This window comes from Oreochromis aureus, linkage group 9, assembly GCF_013358895.1.
Source record: "Oreochromis aureus strain Israel breed Guangdong linkage group 9, ZZ_aureus, whole genome shotgun sequence".
Classification (NCBI taxonomy): domain Eukaryota; kingdom Metazoa; phylum Chordata; class Actinopteri; order Cichliformes; family Cichlidae; genus Oreochromis; species Oreochromis aureus.
In genome coordinates, this window is record NC_052950.1 from 13,964,980 (window position 1) to 13,983,181 (window position 18,202).

The window sequence follows — 18,202 nt, forward strand, 5'->3', positions numbered from 1 at the left end:
AGAGAAAATTAAATTAGCAATTAAGTGTGTATAATGAGCTAAAATTTGAACTTTGCTTTTCAACTGTCGCTTAATAAGCGCATCATATTTGGAAGTGTCCTGCTTATGGAGATCATATAAAACATATAAGAGGTTGGCTTGTTCTGCAATGTAAGTCGAAGAGCAAAATTGCAGTTTTTTTCTAAATGATTAAAATGGTTATTTAACTGAAGCAAAGGTGTGTTTGTTGGTGTGAGAAATTAGTCTAAGAAAAGAAGTGCAGTAAAATAAAGGGGTAGTTGATATGTATCTGAAAGAGATGGGCTGAACAAAGCAGAAGAGTGGGAGAGAGCAGAAGAGACAAGCAGATCAAAGGCTTGCTTTTGGCTTTGAAAAGTACACAGTGGTAATGAGTGAGCCTCAGTCAATCTGGTAGCATCAACACATCTAGGGAGTAGAGATCACTTCTTAACCTGACGCATTAAGACACTTGTACTCTATATTGTGTGTGTGTGTGTGTGTGTGTGTGTATACATGCGTGTGTGTGTGTGTGTGTGTGTGTGTGTGTGTGTGTGTGTGTGTGTGTGTGTGTGTGTGTGTGTGTGACATCCTTTTTACACATCCTCTTCTTCCTATATGTGCCTAAACAAACACCACACGTGAACATAAAAGCATATAAATGCATTTGTTTGATATCACTTCTCTGTCTCTACTATCTTGGGTAATCTTAGCTTCCTGATGGGCTCGGTGGTTCCTATAGCAACCCCGCTACCCTCAGTTTCAGATGAGGGGTCTCTGGTGCCTCTGTGGTTTTGCAGAGTGTTGTTAGAATAATGGGGAATGCCACCGGCAAAGCTCAATACGCCCCCTACTGTGACGGTCTGGCTGGCACACAACAGGGGATTACAGATAATTGAAGCCTTAGCATAGAGACATCTGAATGGATTTGAATGATTTTTGTTTTATTTTGTTGCTGTTGTTTATTCAATACACTTACAAATGTATCATTAGGGAATTGGATAGCAGTGACCTTACAGCTACATTAATTTGTATCCCTGTGAAAAACAATCCAAGGCCTTTGCATGCCGCTCTTTTTTCAGCCTTTTTTGTTGCTCTCCACCTATAGCAGTAATTCCAGACACTAGCTATCCATTTCCATCGGCTTATCCAGCGTCGCCGGGGGATGGAGCCTGCCCCAGCTGTCATAGGGCAAGAGGCAGGTTACACCCGGGACAAGTCATCAGTCTATTAATTGCGAGGCTAACAGAGAGGGATGGACAACCACTGACACTCACATTCACACCTTCACTCCAATTTAGGATCAGCAGTCACCCTAACATGCATGTTTTGGACTGTGGGAAGAGGCTGGGGTACCATTACAGGCAGGGAGAACATGCAAACAGAAAGGCCACATCCAGCCAGTGAATTTGAACCCAGGACCCACTTGCTCTCAGATGACAGTGCACCACTGTATCCCGATTAAAAATAAAAAGTATAAAATAGAGTGCAAATAAATAAAACCTTAAATTGAAATAAAGGTATGTCAAATAAACAACAAATCAGTAATGGTTAAGCGCATGTTTACCATTTTGTTCCATAGGACTTGCTAGGGTTTTTGGAGTTGAGGAGACTGGTAATTTTGAGAGTAGAGTTCAATATATCCCATGTTTTTTCTGATATAGCTACGATTTCACCTGCTCCACTGTTTTATTTTTGTTGAATACTTTAACAAAATTTTTTCAATGACTGGCAGGTCTAAGCTTCAAGCATGCTGGAGTACACACTCTGGACCGGACGCCAGCCTGTCATTGGCAATTTCAACTCACCAATTGACCTACCACCCCTAACTGCATGTGTTTGGACTGTGGAAGCCAGAGTATCCGGAGAGAACAGACACAGGGAGAACATGCAAAATTACACACAGAAAGGCACTGGGTGGATGATGAAGTCAAACCCAGGACCTCCTTGCTGTGAGGAAACAGTGATAACAGTGCTGCCCAAACCAAAACTCCAGGAATCAAAATAAACCATCGCCACATAACCCAGAATACAAAGATACAAAAATTAAACTAAACTTGAAGGCATATTAAGAAAAGAAGAGACCCAGAGGCTCTAAATCAAAGACTCAAAACATCAAAACTCAGATTACAACCAAAACAGAGAATATTTAATGATAAGCCAGAATTTATAGTCCAAACACACTCTGGATCAGAGACCACGACCGTGACAATAGAAATTTTATGCATCTGACAGATGCATGAGAACAAAAAAATACAAAATAAAGTCACAGGCCTTTAACATAAAAGAGGACTTAAGAAGACATTGCTGCGGTTTTTAGACTGAAAATATTGGAAATGCGGGGAATATTGTGCCACAAACTACATAAAGCTGCAGGGAGGGATGCTGATTCTCAGTGGGACTGTCAGACACAGCAGACACCTTCTCAGGGATTTTTTAAATTAATTACTACATTTATTACATTTAGAGTGATGGTATGCTGACTCAGGTCAGCTATCTTAAATCACGGAAGTGATTTCATAATCATTAGCTGTTAAAAGACGAATGTCTTATTCTTAACAAGTAAAGTAGAAAGATAGTCGGTGTCAGTGGCACCCACTGACAAAAAAGTTTCCTAAAAGCAGAGAAGATTGAGAGCGAGCAAGTGAAACAGGAGAGGGAATAGTGAGGGTTGAGCCTTTGCTCTTGGCAAGGTGTAAGTTGATACATGTTGACAGAAAAGAGGCAGAGGCCAGGCACTCCTGAGACAAGCCCCATTTGGCCAGTGTTCAAAAACTTTATTCACTACAGTGACTCTAACCTCTGATTCAGACACCTTTTTTACTTTACACCACATACTTCAGTAAAACAACAGTTTAACCTGAAGCGACAAAGTGATTTCACAGCGCAGTTTGTTCTGTCTTTGTAAGATCAAAGTTCCAGCCAATTATAATATCATTTTGCATGGCTAATCTAGAGAAAATCACCTCTTTCTAAAAGCAAAAGCCAAATCTTCGGCTTATAGAACTCGTGTGTCATAAGCTGTTAGTGCCGGTAAGTTTGGCAGCATCACCATGGGGGAGTGGTAGTTTGCGTGAGAGCTCAGCAGTGCGAGCAGAGAGAGAATCATCTTTCGCATACAATAACCTCAGTGTCAAGTCCTCTGGAAAGCTCTGTGATTGGATAAGAGCAAGACAGGCGAGAGGGAAGGAGCAAAATCAAGAAGGGTTGAAGAAAAACGCAAAGAGGGGCCAAGTCAGGCTAAAGAGACCGAGCAGAGAGCAGTGGAAAATGAAACAAGAGGGAAAAAAATAGAGAGCAGTGACAGCTAAGACCTAACTGCATATGTATGCTTATATTCCAATCCCCCTGTAATGTGATTTAGTAGCATATTGATGTCGCAGAGAATCATTCTTCTCATCTGTCAACGTTTTTGTCTCTCTCCTGATTTCACCTCCTTCATAGTTTTTGATTTGCATAATGTACTGTACGCCTGTGTAGCAATAAATGAGGCCCATTCACTGCTACACTGTCTGTCAGTGCAATTCCTCCCCATTTACTTACAGATGGTAATTTGACACACATGAATTGGGAACAGCTCTTGAATGCCAAAAAGACACTGTATTTTCTCCAAATACACCAACCATTTAAACACACAGGCAATGCTTGTGACCACATTCAAAGGTTAGCATTTCATGTAAATGCAATGAATGCAAACATGTGTTTAAGAAATTTAATAAATGAATGCTGTTGCACAAAGTGAGCGGCCTTAACTGCAACCTGTAATCAAGTTTCGGCGTGAGGGTTTCAATTCAATTTGATTCCAAACGTAAATTCCAGCTGCAGTGTGGGATTTTTAAAAAATATGGGACTTCTGTGAAACTGTTTTACTTATTAAACAAATTATTGTCTCAGTTTTTCGTAAGAGCATTGAGACTTTTAAGAATTCTTTATAGTGATGGACATGATGTGCACATACGGCACAAAAAACTCGCTCCAAGCAGAGAGAGTACAAAAAGGCATGAAATAATCTATCCAGTCAGCGTGTGAATACCAGATTTGTTGGCTTCCTTTCTGCATCTGGTCTAGAGTAATTGACCCCCAACATCAAACAAAGCTCTCCACTTGAAAGTGGCTCCAAAGCACCTCTCTCACATGAATCAGCGGGTGCTTGTTGTGGTGCACGCCTCAGCTTTATCAGGATGTTCTCTTGTTGTCTTGTTTAACCCTTTTCAAACACCCTGGCTTTAATCAGCCTGATGCAGTGGTAACATTCAGCCATGCAGACACAGGCCAGTTTCGCACTGATTTTCCTCGTGGCTGAATGTAAAGAGAGCATGTCTGGAATCACGTCAAATAAAAACACCCTCAGAATAGGGATAAAGTGATCATCTTTCTGACTTCTTACTGTTCACAGAAGACAAATTGTACTTTACTCTGATTACAGTAATAAAATCAGGGCTATTAATTTATAATCAAAATGAAAGCAGCTTGCCATCATAAAAGGTAACACTGGATGGAAATTGTAAAAGTGGAGTAACAGTCTACTTCCTCCTCTTCTCTTCCTGTTTCTTTGTCCTCTCTTCTCTAACCACACCTCTCGATGGCTTAAGCCTTTCCTCCCACTCTCCTCCATTTGTTTTCACTATACGTCATCACCTTCCTCTCTTTAACATGAATATTACACGCCTTTTTCTCCGTCTCACACTTTTCCTTTCCCTCTCTTCCTCTCCACTTTTTGCCTCTTTATCCCACTCCCACACCTCCTCCTCCTCCTCCTCCCTCGTCTTCTCTCAGTGTAGTTTCAGACATGAGCTCATAACGCCTCACCTTCCCTCTATTGCAGTCTCCTGCTCTTTGTGTCTCGCGTTGATGACATCAGTGCTGGGGAGTGTTACTGTGGAAACCAATGTAGTGCGCCACAGGGATGTCACTAATTGCACGACTGCAAGTGTGTGTGTAGGCGTCAGTGTGTATTCGCTCGAGGTCAGCTTCAGAAAAAAAAAAAAGTCAAAGGTGTTGACAACTCGCCCGTTTTAAGCCTTAAATCTAAACATTTTGTTCCAGGACACCGACGTCGTTGTAGGCTGGCTGATTGCACCGAGCAGGGAGGGGAAATTACATTACATGCTTCCTTCCACTTTGCGCATTCCCAGCCAAAGCAAATATTTTTAGATCACCACAGAATGTCCATTTTGTGTTTTCCTCTCCCACGCCAATTTTTACATATTTTTCCATCCCTGCTGTCAACAGACTGCACAATGGTAAGCACAAACAACTTTGCAAAGAAAGCAGGCTGAAAGACAGTGCGGACATGTACACTGACTCACACAAAGTTGACACACACTGTCCCTGTTGCAGCAGCACTTTATGAAATTTCTCTGTCGCCTTCGGGATGAATCTCTCGTGTGCGAGGGTCTGGCATGTCTTTTATCAGCACGCTGGCATTCTTTGTCCTCTGCCAGACTGGGAGCATGTCAAGAAGAGAAATAGAAATGGAAAGCAACAAATAGAAGAGAGGGAAAGAAAATACTGTTTGATGATTAGGAGATTTTCAGGGTCTTACACTTACTACTCCAGGATCTGGTTCGTGATCTTTGGAGGTGCACAAACACCTTCAGTTTTGTTCTGTATTTTTAAGACATATTCAAAGCTTGCTGCTCATGCTTTTCTTCATGAAAATGTCTCTGAAGAGACCTCCCAGTGTTCATCACTAAGATTATAGCAGAGCTTTAGCTACCGAATAAAGTAAAGAAACTCTGTGATCTCAGTAAGTGTTAATGTGTTTATGTTTGAGAGTGTACATCTTATATGTCTCTCCAAGCAAGCATTTTTCTATATGTGTGCAGAATGCCTGTTATAAAGCCACAGGTTCCACACAAGTGAAAAAAACACATCCCTGCCTGTCCTCCCTTTATCCCCGTCTTACGCTTTCAGTGTCTCATGCTCTTCTTCTTCTACAATTTAAACTGTAAACTCGTCAACTGCAGACATCAAAGACAGACACAAAAGGGTGAGATATAACTGGTGTGAAAAACCAAGCGCAGGAAGCCAGAATAGTTTATTACTGGGAAGCAACAGCATGCCACTTTCCAATTTACCTCCATTTCTGACCTTTTAAACCTGCTGTGTTTCATGTCTGTGCTCTCCTCTGAAGCTTATTTATTTATTTGGAAGTTAAAAGGAATACACTTCCTATTGCAGTGGGGAAATCAGCCAGTTTTTTCAGGTTATTCATATTTATTTCTGCTTAATGAAGATTTTGATCGTTTGGCTGCAGGGTGCGTGCGATTGCTGTTTCCACTCCTGTGTGGACATAAACTTCAGTTCATGTGCTTTCCAAACAAGCCATTAACCAAAGTGTGTGTGTTTCCGTTGGTGATTTAAGTAAGAAAATCAGTCTATTTTGTGCCAATAATCATCTTGCATCTCAGAATGACAGCATTAATGTTTACAGATGTCTTCGGGGTTTTTATGTTGGTCTAATCTTGGTGTATAGCTGCATATTGAATGTGAGATCTGACTGTCTGACATCAAAGGATGTTACCCGCATCATTTCTATGCTTTCAATACAGGAATATCCCCTGCAAATAGAAAGCAACACCCTGTTGCTTTGAATCTGGCACCCCCTGTCAATGAGGTGATGTACTGCTGATGGAATCACCCTTGAGACACTGATTCAAATCACGCAGATGCACCTAAGAATTAGATCTGTCACAGAATGTTTTTATAGTGGCTTCCTTTATATACTTTTTTCTATTTAGACTGCAGTTACCTGTTTTTATTAGACTGCCTGTTTGTATAATAATTCGAGGCACCATAGCAAACTCTTCAGTTGCACATATAACTGTATTTCCAACGTGTATTCATTTTCCATCATCAAATTCACGCTTTTATGAAAACAGCCATCATCGTCACAAGTCATGTTTGATTTGTTTATTCGAGCGGTAAACTTTCATAGAGTCGTTAGCTTTTATTTAGCCTATAACACCTTCAGAAAACACAGAAGATGTTAAAAAAAATAATGTTACCAGAAGCTTTTGATACCAGGAAGCATACACCAGCCCACCTTTGGGACCCCGATCCAGTCACTGATAACCGTGTATTAACCATCCTTTATTCTCAGACAGCCGGACGCCACAACCAATCAGGCAGTTTCATCTTTCCCCACATCTCCCTGAGACAATTACCTCCAATTTTACTTCAATAACACTCCCCCTTCTCTGTCAGTAAACAATCAAATCGCTCCATTGTTGAGGGTAATTGGATCTCTTTAAATCAAATCAGCCATTATGGCCCTGATGAAGCACGCCCTGCTCAGCGGGAGTTAGCGACACATGAGGGAATGCAGCACAGGAATACATTACCAGCTCTGCCTCCCAGGTGAAGATAGCTATATTGGAGGAGTTGTGTAATACAGGTTTATTAGACTGTGCCGTGATCAGCGCAGGGCTTGTTTCCCTCCTTGAGGACATGTTCGGGGTCTAGCTCACATTTCAGGGACAAAGAAAGTAGATGTAAGAGTAGAGGGGAGATTGCACACTAGCATGTAGAGGCGCCACATTAGGACTTTAAAATAGAATGAGTCACAACCCACTCGTAAAAAAAAAATATCCATCTTAATCCTCTCCTCAGCTCGATTATTTCTTCCGTGTGTACTTATGATCACTGTGAGATTACATGAAATATTGCTATATAAAGTTTCTGGCTTTGACATTCAGTTTGGCTCCTGGTTGTTTGTACTACAATATGGTGAGTTATTAAACCCATTTGTATCTGTACTCTTTCTAACCATTTCTAATTATCCCTCATTTAAATACGTTAGACTTACGAGAGATGGATTGTATACTTAGTAGTAAGTAAACTCCAGCGCTGCGCTTTAACAAGCGGTATCTCCAGCAGGGTAATGAGCACATCAAAAGATTAAGCTATAAAATATGTTGAATTTTGTACTGACATTAGGAAAGTGCAGCAACTCCCTCTCATTTATATTAATCTATAATTCATCAATAAGCTTTGTGCAGGCTCTCAGTATCATATGTCTCAGTGTAGGAAAGAGGCCAGATTGTATTTGGCTAAAGTGGCGTCTTTGCTTTAATTTAGGCTCTGCGATTCATTTCCTCATGCAATATTAATATTTGTTTTATGATAAATGCTGTGAGCTGATAAAAACACAATAAAACTCCCCAGAGACAAAACAGTATCTTGTAAAAATTGGATTCAAAATATAATATGAATAATGTCTTATATATTTCACATCAAAACAGGTAACTTGGAAAAATCCCCCAAAAACAGAACAAACAAGTCAAAAACCGAAGCAAACAAACGGCAAGCCAGATAATGAGCGTCGTCTCGTTTGAGATGAGATGCGTATTGGTGTGTATGCTTAACTGTACGCGTACGTGTCGTCTTGGCGGGTTGGGTGTGTTTGTGTGTATGGAGGATTTCTGTCTGAGCTTTCAGTGATTATCGGGATGCAGCCTCTTCCTCTAACAAGACTGTTATTAGAAGGGTTGGAAATAACTAGGACCTATCCGTTTGATTCTCCAGCATTGCATCTGTCTTAGCGCAATGTATATGTAAGCAAAAACATTTGCTTTCTTTCCTGAGTTTCTATGTCCTTGAGACATTACTTCTGATTGTCTCCAACTGCTACCCTTCCTCTTACAAACTCTTTCCCTCTCTCATTCCTTATAATCTGCTCATTTCCACAGTGAATGCAGTTTTGGTGAGACTAAGAAGAACACATCTGTGTATGCAAACATGCACACAAGCAGGTGCTCGCTCACAACATGCAAGCATATTTAGGCACATGCTGATGGCATCTTATCAGCACTTCTGTCTATAGGCAGAAAATATTTAGATTAATAGACTCAGATATGCTCTCGTTTTGTCATTACTGTTATTACCTGCAGTCAGTCACTTGATAAATTAGTCACTAACTTTATCATACAGTCAGTCACTCAAGGAGTAAATTATCTGTCTGTCAGACAGTGAGTAAATAAGTCATGCAGTCAGGCAGTAAATAATTGAGTCACTCACTCAGAATTTAGTCAGATCATTAAATAAAGCAATTCGCCAGCAAATTAATCAATCATCAGCCAGCAAATCAGTCAAGAATTAGTCTGTGTGATTTAAGTCAGTCAAATAATGAGTCTTCATCTTGGAATGTAGCTTAACTGTGTCTCCACAGCCAAAAGACAATGACCACTTAACCTCGGTTCAGCCTGCCGGCCTGTGATAACACTTGGCCAATTAACTCACAACTATGCTTACAGATGGATCTGTGTGTGTGTGTGTAAGAGAGAGAGAGAGAGAATATTAAATGAACTGGTACTTATATAGCGCCTTTCTACTCAATTTTGAGCACTCAAGGTGCTTTCTACTACAAGTCTCATTCACCCGAACAAACACACACACTTGATCTCACATTCATACACTGCTTTTATCCACACTAAAGTACTTTCAGCTGATACACACTCACAATTCAATCGATGCGTCTCAGGGTTCAGTATCTTGCTCAAGGATACTTTGATACATGGACAGAAGAAGCCGGGGATCAATCCACCAACGTCCTGATTGCAGAGAACCAACTCTACCACCTGAGCCCCACCAACCCAGCTCTGTGTGTATTTTAAGCATCGTCATTCGCTGCCTTTGTGAAATCAGAAGTGTTTGACGGAAATGCTTGTTGTGTAAAATCATCATTACTCTTTTTGTACGTGACTGGTCCCTTACAATATCCTGTGCTACGTTATTCTAGGATTTCTCTTTTGTTTGTGTTGCTTTGCTGTTTCAGTCCTTCCCAGATCTCGACGCCTTGTTAGACATAATATAAGTGAGGGATTTACCGTGAGGCTGTAGGGCCTACGTGGATATCACTGTAATGGATTGTCTGGGGAAATCATTCAGTGTAATGTAGAAGAATTTTTGATAAATAGCAAATAAAGAAAAGACGGGAGATGAAGAAAAAGATGTTAGGTTCAGACTTTGCTCTAACTTAATTCCACAACTGAAGAAACCAATCTCTTTGCTGTTATAATTTTTTATTATAATTTGTTTTCAGCAAAATTTAATAAATTCAAAACAGAACCACAGATCTGCAAAACACTGGACCTCTGATACAAAGTAGGGGTTATGCTGAGTATTTAGTAGCTTTATACTGTAGCTTTAATTAAAATGAGTTGTTTAGAAGCTTTTTTTTCCCAAAACAAAAACCACTTGGTCAAATCCAAAAGCACTTTATTGCAAATTGAGTATTTTGGCCTGAGTTTTCTCTGCTGCCAGAGAGGATGTAATGGCGCGCTTGAAGATGATTCAACAGTTGATTTACGCACTAACAGTAGCACTTACTGTTTTCATCTGATCCAGCACCTGTGGGAGACATGCACTTTTATGAATTTTAAAGGGATACGTGAGTCACGTCGGGGAGCCGTTCATTATCAAACCTTGTATACAAAGAAAGTGGTGCGCTTTGTCACTTCCAGCAAAACACGTCATATAGGGGGTACGCACTGAGTCATCCGTGTGAAGATGTTCACTTGATTGAAGTGCACCTCTTTGTGAGTGCTGTGGAGCGAAAGGCTAATCCTCGTCTTTCTGATGGTTGGCTTTGTTAAAAATTAACCACATTTCATCCATTGTTCATTACTCAGTATTCACCCCTGTGTCCACGCTGATTGTTCTTTACCAGTGTTGGGTAAGTTACTTTAAATTAGTAACTTAGTTACATTACTAGTTACTTCTATCAAAAGTAACTCAGTTACTTCAAGTTACTCGTTACTTTCAGAGTAACTAGTTACTAGGGAAAGTAACTGGTTTTACTCAGAATTCTCTTGTTAATGTGTTGCTTCTGTAACTGGATACCCAGCCAGACTGCCAGTCTTCTAGCTTGCTTACTTGCCACAAGTGCATTGTGCCACCTACCAACAGAAAGGAAAAAATAATGCGCACATTTCCACGAGAGAAATCCGCCTGGACCGTCGTTGACCGCTGCATGATTCTAGCCTGCTTTTTACATCCAACACAAAAACTGCAGTCGTGGTGCTTTCGATTGTACTCAGAACTTGGAAATTCTGCCTTCTGAATAGGAAGATGTAGGTAACACCAGACTGCAGATGAGCTGCATACAGAGCTGGACTGGGACAAAAAAAAATCGTCCCGGCATTTTGACTAGAGACCAGCCCACCACCATTATGGGAAAAATCATAAAGCCTTTGAATGAAAATAAACACTGTTGTGACAGTGATGTACACTGTTCTGATGGTATATATGTATCAATCTATCAATTGTTTGTTGTAAGACTCAGATAATTATTTTTTTAAAGCTAGACATTTTAAATGAGAATAAGAAAGAAAAGTATTTCTTTGTGCCCCCCTTTTCCCTGTTAATGCCCTACATGGACCCCTGGCAACACTTTGCTAGACCCGCCCCTGCACAGTTACCAGCTGTCAGCTACTTAGAAAAGGATGCTGGTGTTATTTGTCTCTCAGAAACAGTTCATAACTTCCCTTCAACTCATTCATGTCACCTAAAAGGTAAACCTGTTTCTCCATCACCTGTTCAGCTCTGATGATTCAGTAAGGACATCTCCTGGTTTCATCTGCATGTTTCCCTCTCACCAGATAACCAAACAATCAGCAAACATCAGCTGATACTAGAAATTAATATTAAATAAATTCTAACAACAGCTGATCAAGCTTAAACGTGCTGCTGTTGTTTAGCGCGACATCCGCTGGTTTCCTCTTTCTGGCGCTAAGTGGGCGATAAATAAACAAGAGAGAAAAGCTGATCAGCTGATCATTGATCAGTTTCATGATTGAAGTAGCAACAGGAGAGGGAGGGGGAGAGAATGAGAGAAGAAGAGGCAGCTGACGGCGTAAACACAGAATAAATCCAGCTTTGTGTCTTTTTCATTGTAGCTGAAGTCCGGGACAAACTGTGTTCCTTTTCACCTCAATACGAAACGCGTAATATTTTCTCTGAATATCAGACGATTCTGTTTTTTAGGGGACGGTTGGCAACTCTAATAATTAACCGTATGAACAAAATAAAGTTCAACATCAGTAACATAGCACCCACACAGCTGTATAGAAACCCCGTCATGCTAGCTAGTACGAAGTACGAAAAAGTCAGCATAACGAAAATAAACTCCACCTAAACTTGGTTTATATCTGACTGATAGACTGCAGGTCATAACTTCTTACCTCAAGTTCAGTTCACCTGACACTCGGACCGGCGGCCGCTTCCGGTCTCTCCTCTTGCCTCCCTTTTCCTTCATCCACCTGCTGGCTTCCACCACTTGCTAATGTTACTGAATCTGTGGAAGCTCCGCGATATCCACCACACGGTAACGATAAACGAGCCTATCTAAATCCCAGTAACGAGTAACGCGTTCCTGGTTTTGGCATAATAACTAGTTACCGTGCTCGTTACCACAATAATAACGTAGTTACTGTAACGCGTTACTTAATAACGCGTTAGTCCCAACACTGTTCTTTACATGAAATATGACCTGTGGGGTATGTCTCAGGGGTTCAGCCTGACTCAGGTGTTACTGACAGGTTTTGTGATGGTCAGTGCGTTTCCTACTCTTTGACTGCTGCTCATGTTTGATTCATGCCTACCTCCACCTTAGTCAGCACAATCACTCCTCATCTGTTCAATCCCTCAGCTTCTCGTCCTCATCACGTATTTGCTCTGATAACTTTGGATCGCTGATATTGGCCCCCGTCCATAGCCATGTTGATATTTCTGAATGGAAGATTCAGAAATTATTGTCGACATTTGAATGCACGTCATCGAACATTTCTCATTTAAACGATATTTTCTGGAATTTCATTCATTTTTATCAGCTCTTGAGTGGCTCCGTTGTATAAAAGATCCAAGGTTTGATTCTAGTAGGAGACACAAATCTCTTTGGGGTTGTGTTAAGAAAGGCATCCAGTGTAAAGACTCTGCCAAATCAAACATGGGCAGATACCTGCTGTGCAACCCCTTGTGAATAAGCAAGCAGCTGAAAGTAGCTATATCACTTCTCAAGTCTCTTTGAGCTAACTTGCACAAGAACATTACTGACTTCCTCTGTGGGTGAGCTTAAATTACGAGTATTGTTGGCAGCCTCGATTTTAAATACTTTCATCCCCATCTGTTTCACTTTCTCATAATTCATGTGCTTCCTATCTGACATCTCCTGTACTTCTTAATTACACCCTCTTTCTGTAGCTTCGATCTCACCAGTTCTTTGAATGTCAGTTTTTTAATATGCCAGCCTTTTCCCCGAAATACCAAAAGTCGCCCCTTTTATTGGAATTTCAGCAGTCCTGAAATTAGTGTATGCATCAGAGGATTTGCAGTGTGCCCTCTGAAGCTGAAGTTTTATGGAGTTTTTATCTATTAAGTGGTTGTATGTGATATTAACTTTAAAAAAAAATGTTGTCCACATAATCCAGTGACTGTCACTCAGAGTTGCTTCGAACAAAACTGTGTGAAGATTAAAAGTTAATAAGGGTTTCTGTTCCTTTCTTTCATTTTCTCCAGGTAAATATGCAATGAGAGATTTGATCCATCGGTTACCAGGCAGCAGCAGCAGCAGCAACAATAATGCAACCAGCAGTGGGACCTCTGGAACCACAGGCCCTCCCAGCAAGGCCATGTCAGATGACACAGTGACTGCCATCTGTTGCGCACTGCATGAAGTCATCACCAAGAACATGGAGAACGCAAAAGCTCTACGTGATGCTGGTGGCATCGAAAAACTCATCGGCATTGCCCGCAGCAAAGGAGACAAGTGAGTAACTAGTAAATTTTAAAAATGAAAATTTAGATATTTGTACTTCTACCAAAACTGCTTAGCAGTAAACATTGGTTTATTTTACACTATAAGATCTGCATCATGAAATGCCAAAATACAACATCTTCTACAGCACTTTAGATACACTATTATCTAAAGGACAATATGGGATACTTGTATAAAATTTCTTTATAAAAACGTCCTTAATCTAAAACCTGAGCACCTTTTTATATTTCTCTTAGCTGTTTGGGATTAGTTGAACCTGATAAATAGCAAAGATTTCTGAACAGAATAAATATAATAATAAATAAATAAATAAAAGTGCTAAATACTTGAATAAATGGTAAATGGCCTGTATTTGTATAGCGCTTTACTAGTCCCTAAGGACCCCAAAGCGCTTTACACATCCAGTCATCCACCCATTCACACACTGGTGATGGCAAGCTACATTGTAGCCACAGCCACCCTGGGGCGCACTGACAGAGGCGAGGCTGCCGGACACTGGCGCCACCACCAGTAGGCAACAGGTGAAGTGTCTTACCCAAGGACACAACGACCGAGACTGTCCAAGCCGGGGCTCGAACCGGCAACCTTCCAATTACAAGGCGAACTCCCAACTCTTGAGCCACGATCGCCCCAAAATGATGTCTTCACATTGAGGGGATAGGTTTAGTTTACAGCATTCTTTAATATACTGAAGTCCCGTGTAGGAGGCCTGGACATGACATGAAAAAAGCATCCATTTCCCTGAGACCCAAGCACACTGGGGGAACAACTTCTCTATGAAAAAAACAATGCTGTATTTTTTATTCAACAAATTCAAAAATTCAGGAGTATAAAATCCTCAGGATGAACTAAAGCCAAAACAACAAACAAACAGAACCAAGCATCAACACAAACTCAGATGGCCTGCCCGAAAGTAACAAATGAAAAACCATGGGCTTACCTCTCTAGTTTAGCAAAACAGGAGAAAACAAATGGCAGCTCACCCCTACTTACTCCTTCTCTCCTTCTAGACACAGATGTAGCTGCTTGAATGACAAAGGAAGCAAATGGTGGCCATCTTGGCTCCCCACATAGGGCGTGGCCTCGAGGCTGTAGCGATGCCACACCATTCGCAGCCATGCCCCTGCACAGGCTAACTAACATTTTTGTTCCATTTACAATACAAACATCACAAAACGATACAGGAGTTTCACAAAATGAAACAAAGTATAACAGCAGTAAACTTGCTGTAACATAAGTATATTAGACTGTATTGAGCAGAATGACATGCGAAGTGCAGAAAAGCCCAAATGTAATGTCCCCATATGAAAACTAAGGATCTCAGGAGGTTAAAGACTCTTCTGCCTCTGCTTCTTCCACTGCAGAAGTGAATCTTTCGAACCTTTGGTGGATGATGCTGTGCTTTGTTTTAGACATTTCAGGATTTAGACACTGGCAAAACACAGTTTTTCCTCAAGCACAAGAAAGGAAACAACCAAAAAGTGAAAACTAACTGAATTATGCAAGGTACTGTTCAAAGAAAACAAACACACAGTATATGACAAATACTACCATTAATACTTCATCTTTTGGTAGATGCTTGATTTAAAATGCATTACAGTAGTTTTCTTGAAATGGTTTATCACATATCACAATACTGTAAAAATTAGCCGTGTTTTTGTCAGAGAAGTACCTCAGGGTCCAATTCTTGAACAGTTTTATTTTTAAAAGGTCTTCCTTGCAAAGCAAATTTACAGGCACTGGTGCTGATATTACGCTTTGCGTATATTACGCTGTAATGATATGTGAGATATTATTTTCAGAATTTTAGCAGGAAATAAAATCCTGTACCGTTCGCGGCATGTGTTGGCTTCACAGACATTAGAGTTTTCTTTCTATAACATGGTACATTGTTTGATTTATTCTAATGTTAATATTAATATCTAAAATTTGAATACTGTCATCAAAACATGCAAAAGGAAAAGATTTAGATTGCTCTGCATTAATGTTTTTTCCTCAGGTTAACACAACTAGATCTTAATAACAAGTAGCTTAAATCTAAGAATGTCTTATGAAGGCCTCAGTATTTTATTGTTACCTGTCACAACATCATTCAGTCATCATTCAATTTAGGTTGTCATTAACGACCAGTGCCTTAATGTGGCTACACATCCATCATTCATACATGACTGCGTCCGCCTTCCCTATCACCCTTCATCTGCAAAAAAGACAGCTAGAGAACAACAAGCAAGATGCAGCCAAAATATATTTCCATGGGAGACTGGGCAGGGTGTTCTGCGTAGCTGCTATGGCAACCAGTAGGTCAGGAGTTGCTATGACACCAGAACGTTATCAGACGGAGGTCAAAGGATGATTTATTGTTATGGTAAGGGACTCGGCCTATTTAGGGAACTGTGCTCAAGGGCACCATTACCGAGAGGGATGAGGTACTGAAAGAAACCTCCACAAATGCAAATTTCATGGTGAGTGTAGTTATGTGCTAATAGCCCACATATCTTTATTTTCTTGGGGAAGGTAAGCTGAGAATAAATGTTAATTATCAGCAGTACCAATCACACAATTACAAACTGGATTGGGAAAATACTCCTTACAGTACAACTATAGGAGCACTTAATGGCTGTTTATAAACAGAAACAAATCCCAACTATTCCAAAAACGATCATGTCGATAAATTCTGGGTTAAAACCAACATGTCAAGCAAATAGCAACATGATTTTTGCAGTCCCCAAATTTCTGTTTCATATTCTGAAGATTTGCATGTTGCATCTTGCAACGACTTTTAATAAACCTGTGCTTTTCCTGCTCTTACAAGTCAAAATGTCGGCTGTGCAATCGTAATCTGGTAATGATCAAAATCATTTTACAATGCTGTTTAAATACCAGTACTCCCAGCGTTTGCTGAAGTCTCTTTGCTGTTAAAAAAAAAAAAAACACTGGAATTTAAATTACTACATTGTTCAGTCGTCCAAACTCTTCTTGCTCTTTTTAGTGTGAAATTGTAAAACTCAGAGTGAAGCTTGTTTTGACAGCGATTTTTGTTTTGGGCAAATTGAAAATGAACATCCTTCTGCTTCCCGCTGGAGCCGTTAGGAGGGCAGGCCTTATGAACTGACTCTGACTAGAGTCATTTTTCATCTGAGTGGCAGAGGTGGGACCATTAGCATGGTAGAGTGGGTCATTTCAAACTCATCTGAAAACTGTTTGTGTGCAGTGAAACTTATTCTCTGTTGAAAAGAGCAATGGCGTTCTTACTCTTAAAGCTTTCACAAGTGCTCCTGGCCTGCACACTTTTTGTGCAGCTGGTAAAAATAAGGGACAGCATGACTAGGATGTGAGGTCAATTTGAAATAATCCTTCTGTCTCTGTCTCTATGCAGACACTCAGCAAAGGTGGTAAAGGCAGCTTCTCAAGTCCTCAGCAGTATGTGGCAGTACAGAGACCTGCGCTCTCTCTACAAGAAGGTAGGTGTCATTTAAACTAAGTACTGAGGCTTTTGTGGTGTGTTCATGATTTACATACACTAATGTATACTTTACGTATGTCCTGTTATCATAGAAGTACAGCAACTACAGACAAAATAATGTGATTGTGAAATTAACTGATTTGACATTGTTCAGCCAACAAATACTGCTGTGGAAGGATGCACAAAAAATTAAATGTGCAAATGTTCACAGTGTTAAGTGTAGGAAAAAGCACAGACTGCAAGGATAAAAGTCCAGAAGAAATGTGTGTCATTGTAGGTGTGCAGGTGTGTATGAGGGAGGAGGGGGACCAGGTGCAGAAAGAAAAAAGTTCTTTAGGCAGAAGAGAAACATTTGCATCCATGGTGCGGTGGATTAGCCCTGATCTTTCCCGTCTGCCTTGCGGTCCTCAAAGTGTGCAGGTCCCGAAGCGATGACAGATTCCACCTAATTACCTTCTAAGCAGAACAATGCATGATGAGTCTGCCTGTGTCCTTGGTACTGGCAATGTTGTGGTGCCAAAGGAGGTGAAAAATGTTCTTGGACTTATTCTGTAGACATTTTTTTTCAGCAGGTTAAACTTCTTCTGTTGCTGTATGAATTATATCTGAGAGCCTGATAGGGAGCTGATCTTTAGCTCCCCATAAAGGCCTGGGTGGCGATGGTCCCAGGAAGCTGGGGGACAACTGTGGATTCATACAGACTGATGGGGACAACTGGGAAGTTCTTGAAATCTGCAACTATGTCCATGATTAGCACTGAGCTCTACACCAGGTCATCTTCAAACTAGAGTTTTAGCATTCAGGAGCAGACTGGTGACCCTGCAGTTGTAAAGGTGCAGCTGTGTAGAGCAGAGGGTAGTGATGCATTATCTGCATCCCATTAATCATCTCCCAGCTAACCAAACAAGGAAACTAGTTATTTTCAATTTAGTCAGTTACATGTGAGTTATGTGAAACAATTTTGT

The 18,202-nt window shown here is 40.6% G+C and overlaps 1 protein-coding gene across 3 annotated transcripts in view; it reads left to right on the forward strand.

The window, feature by feature from the left end:
• The window catches only part of ctnnd2a (catenin (cadherin-associated protein), delta 2a), a 246,588-nt gene that overhangs the window by 210,026 nt on the left and 18,360 nt on the right, over positions 1–18,202 (forward strand). For all 3 annotated transcript variants that reach the window (XM_039617817.1, XM_039617816.1, XM_039617818.1), the window contains 2 exons: positions 13,516–13,765; positions 17,151–17,235. In XM_039617817.1, the coding sequence (XP_039473751.1) occupies positions 13,516–13,765; positions 17,151–17,235 (335 nt within the window). The remainder of the gene's footprint in view (positions 1–13,515; positions 13,766–17,150; positions 17,236–18,202) is intronic.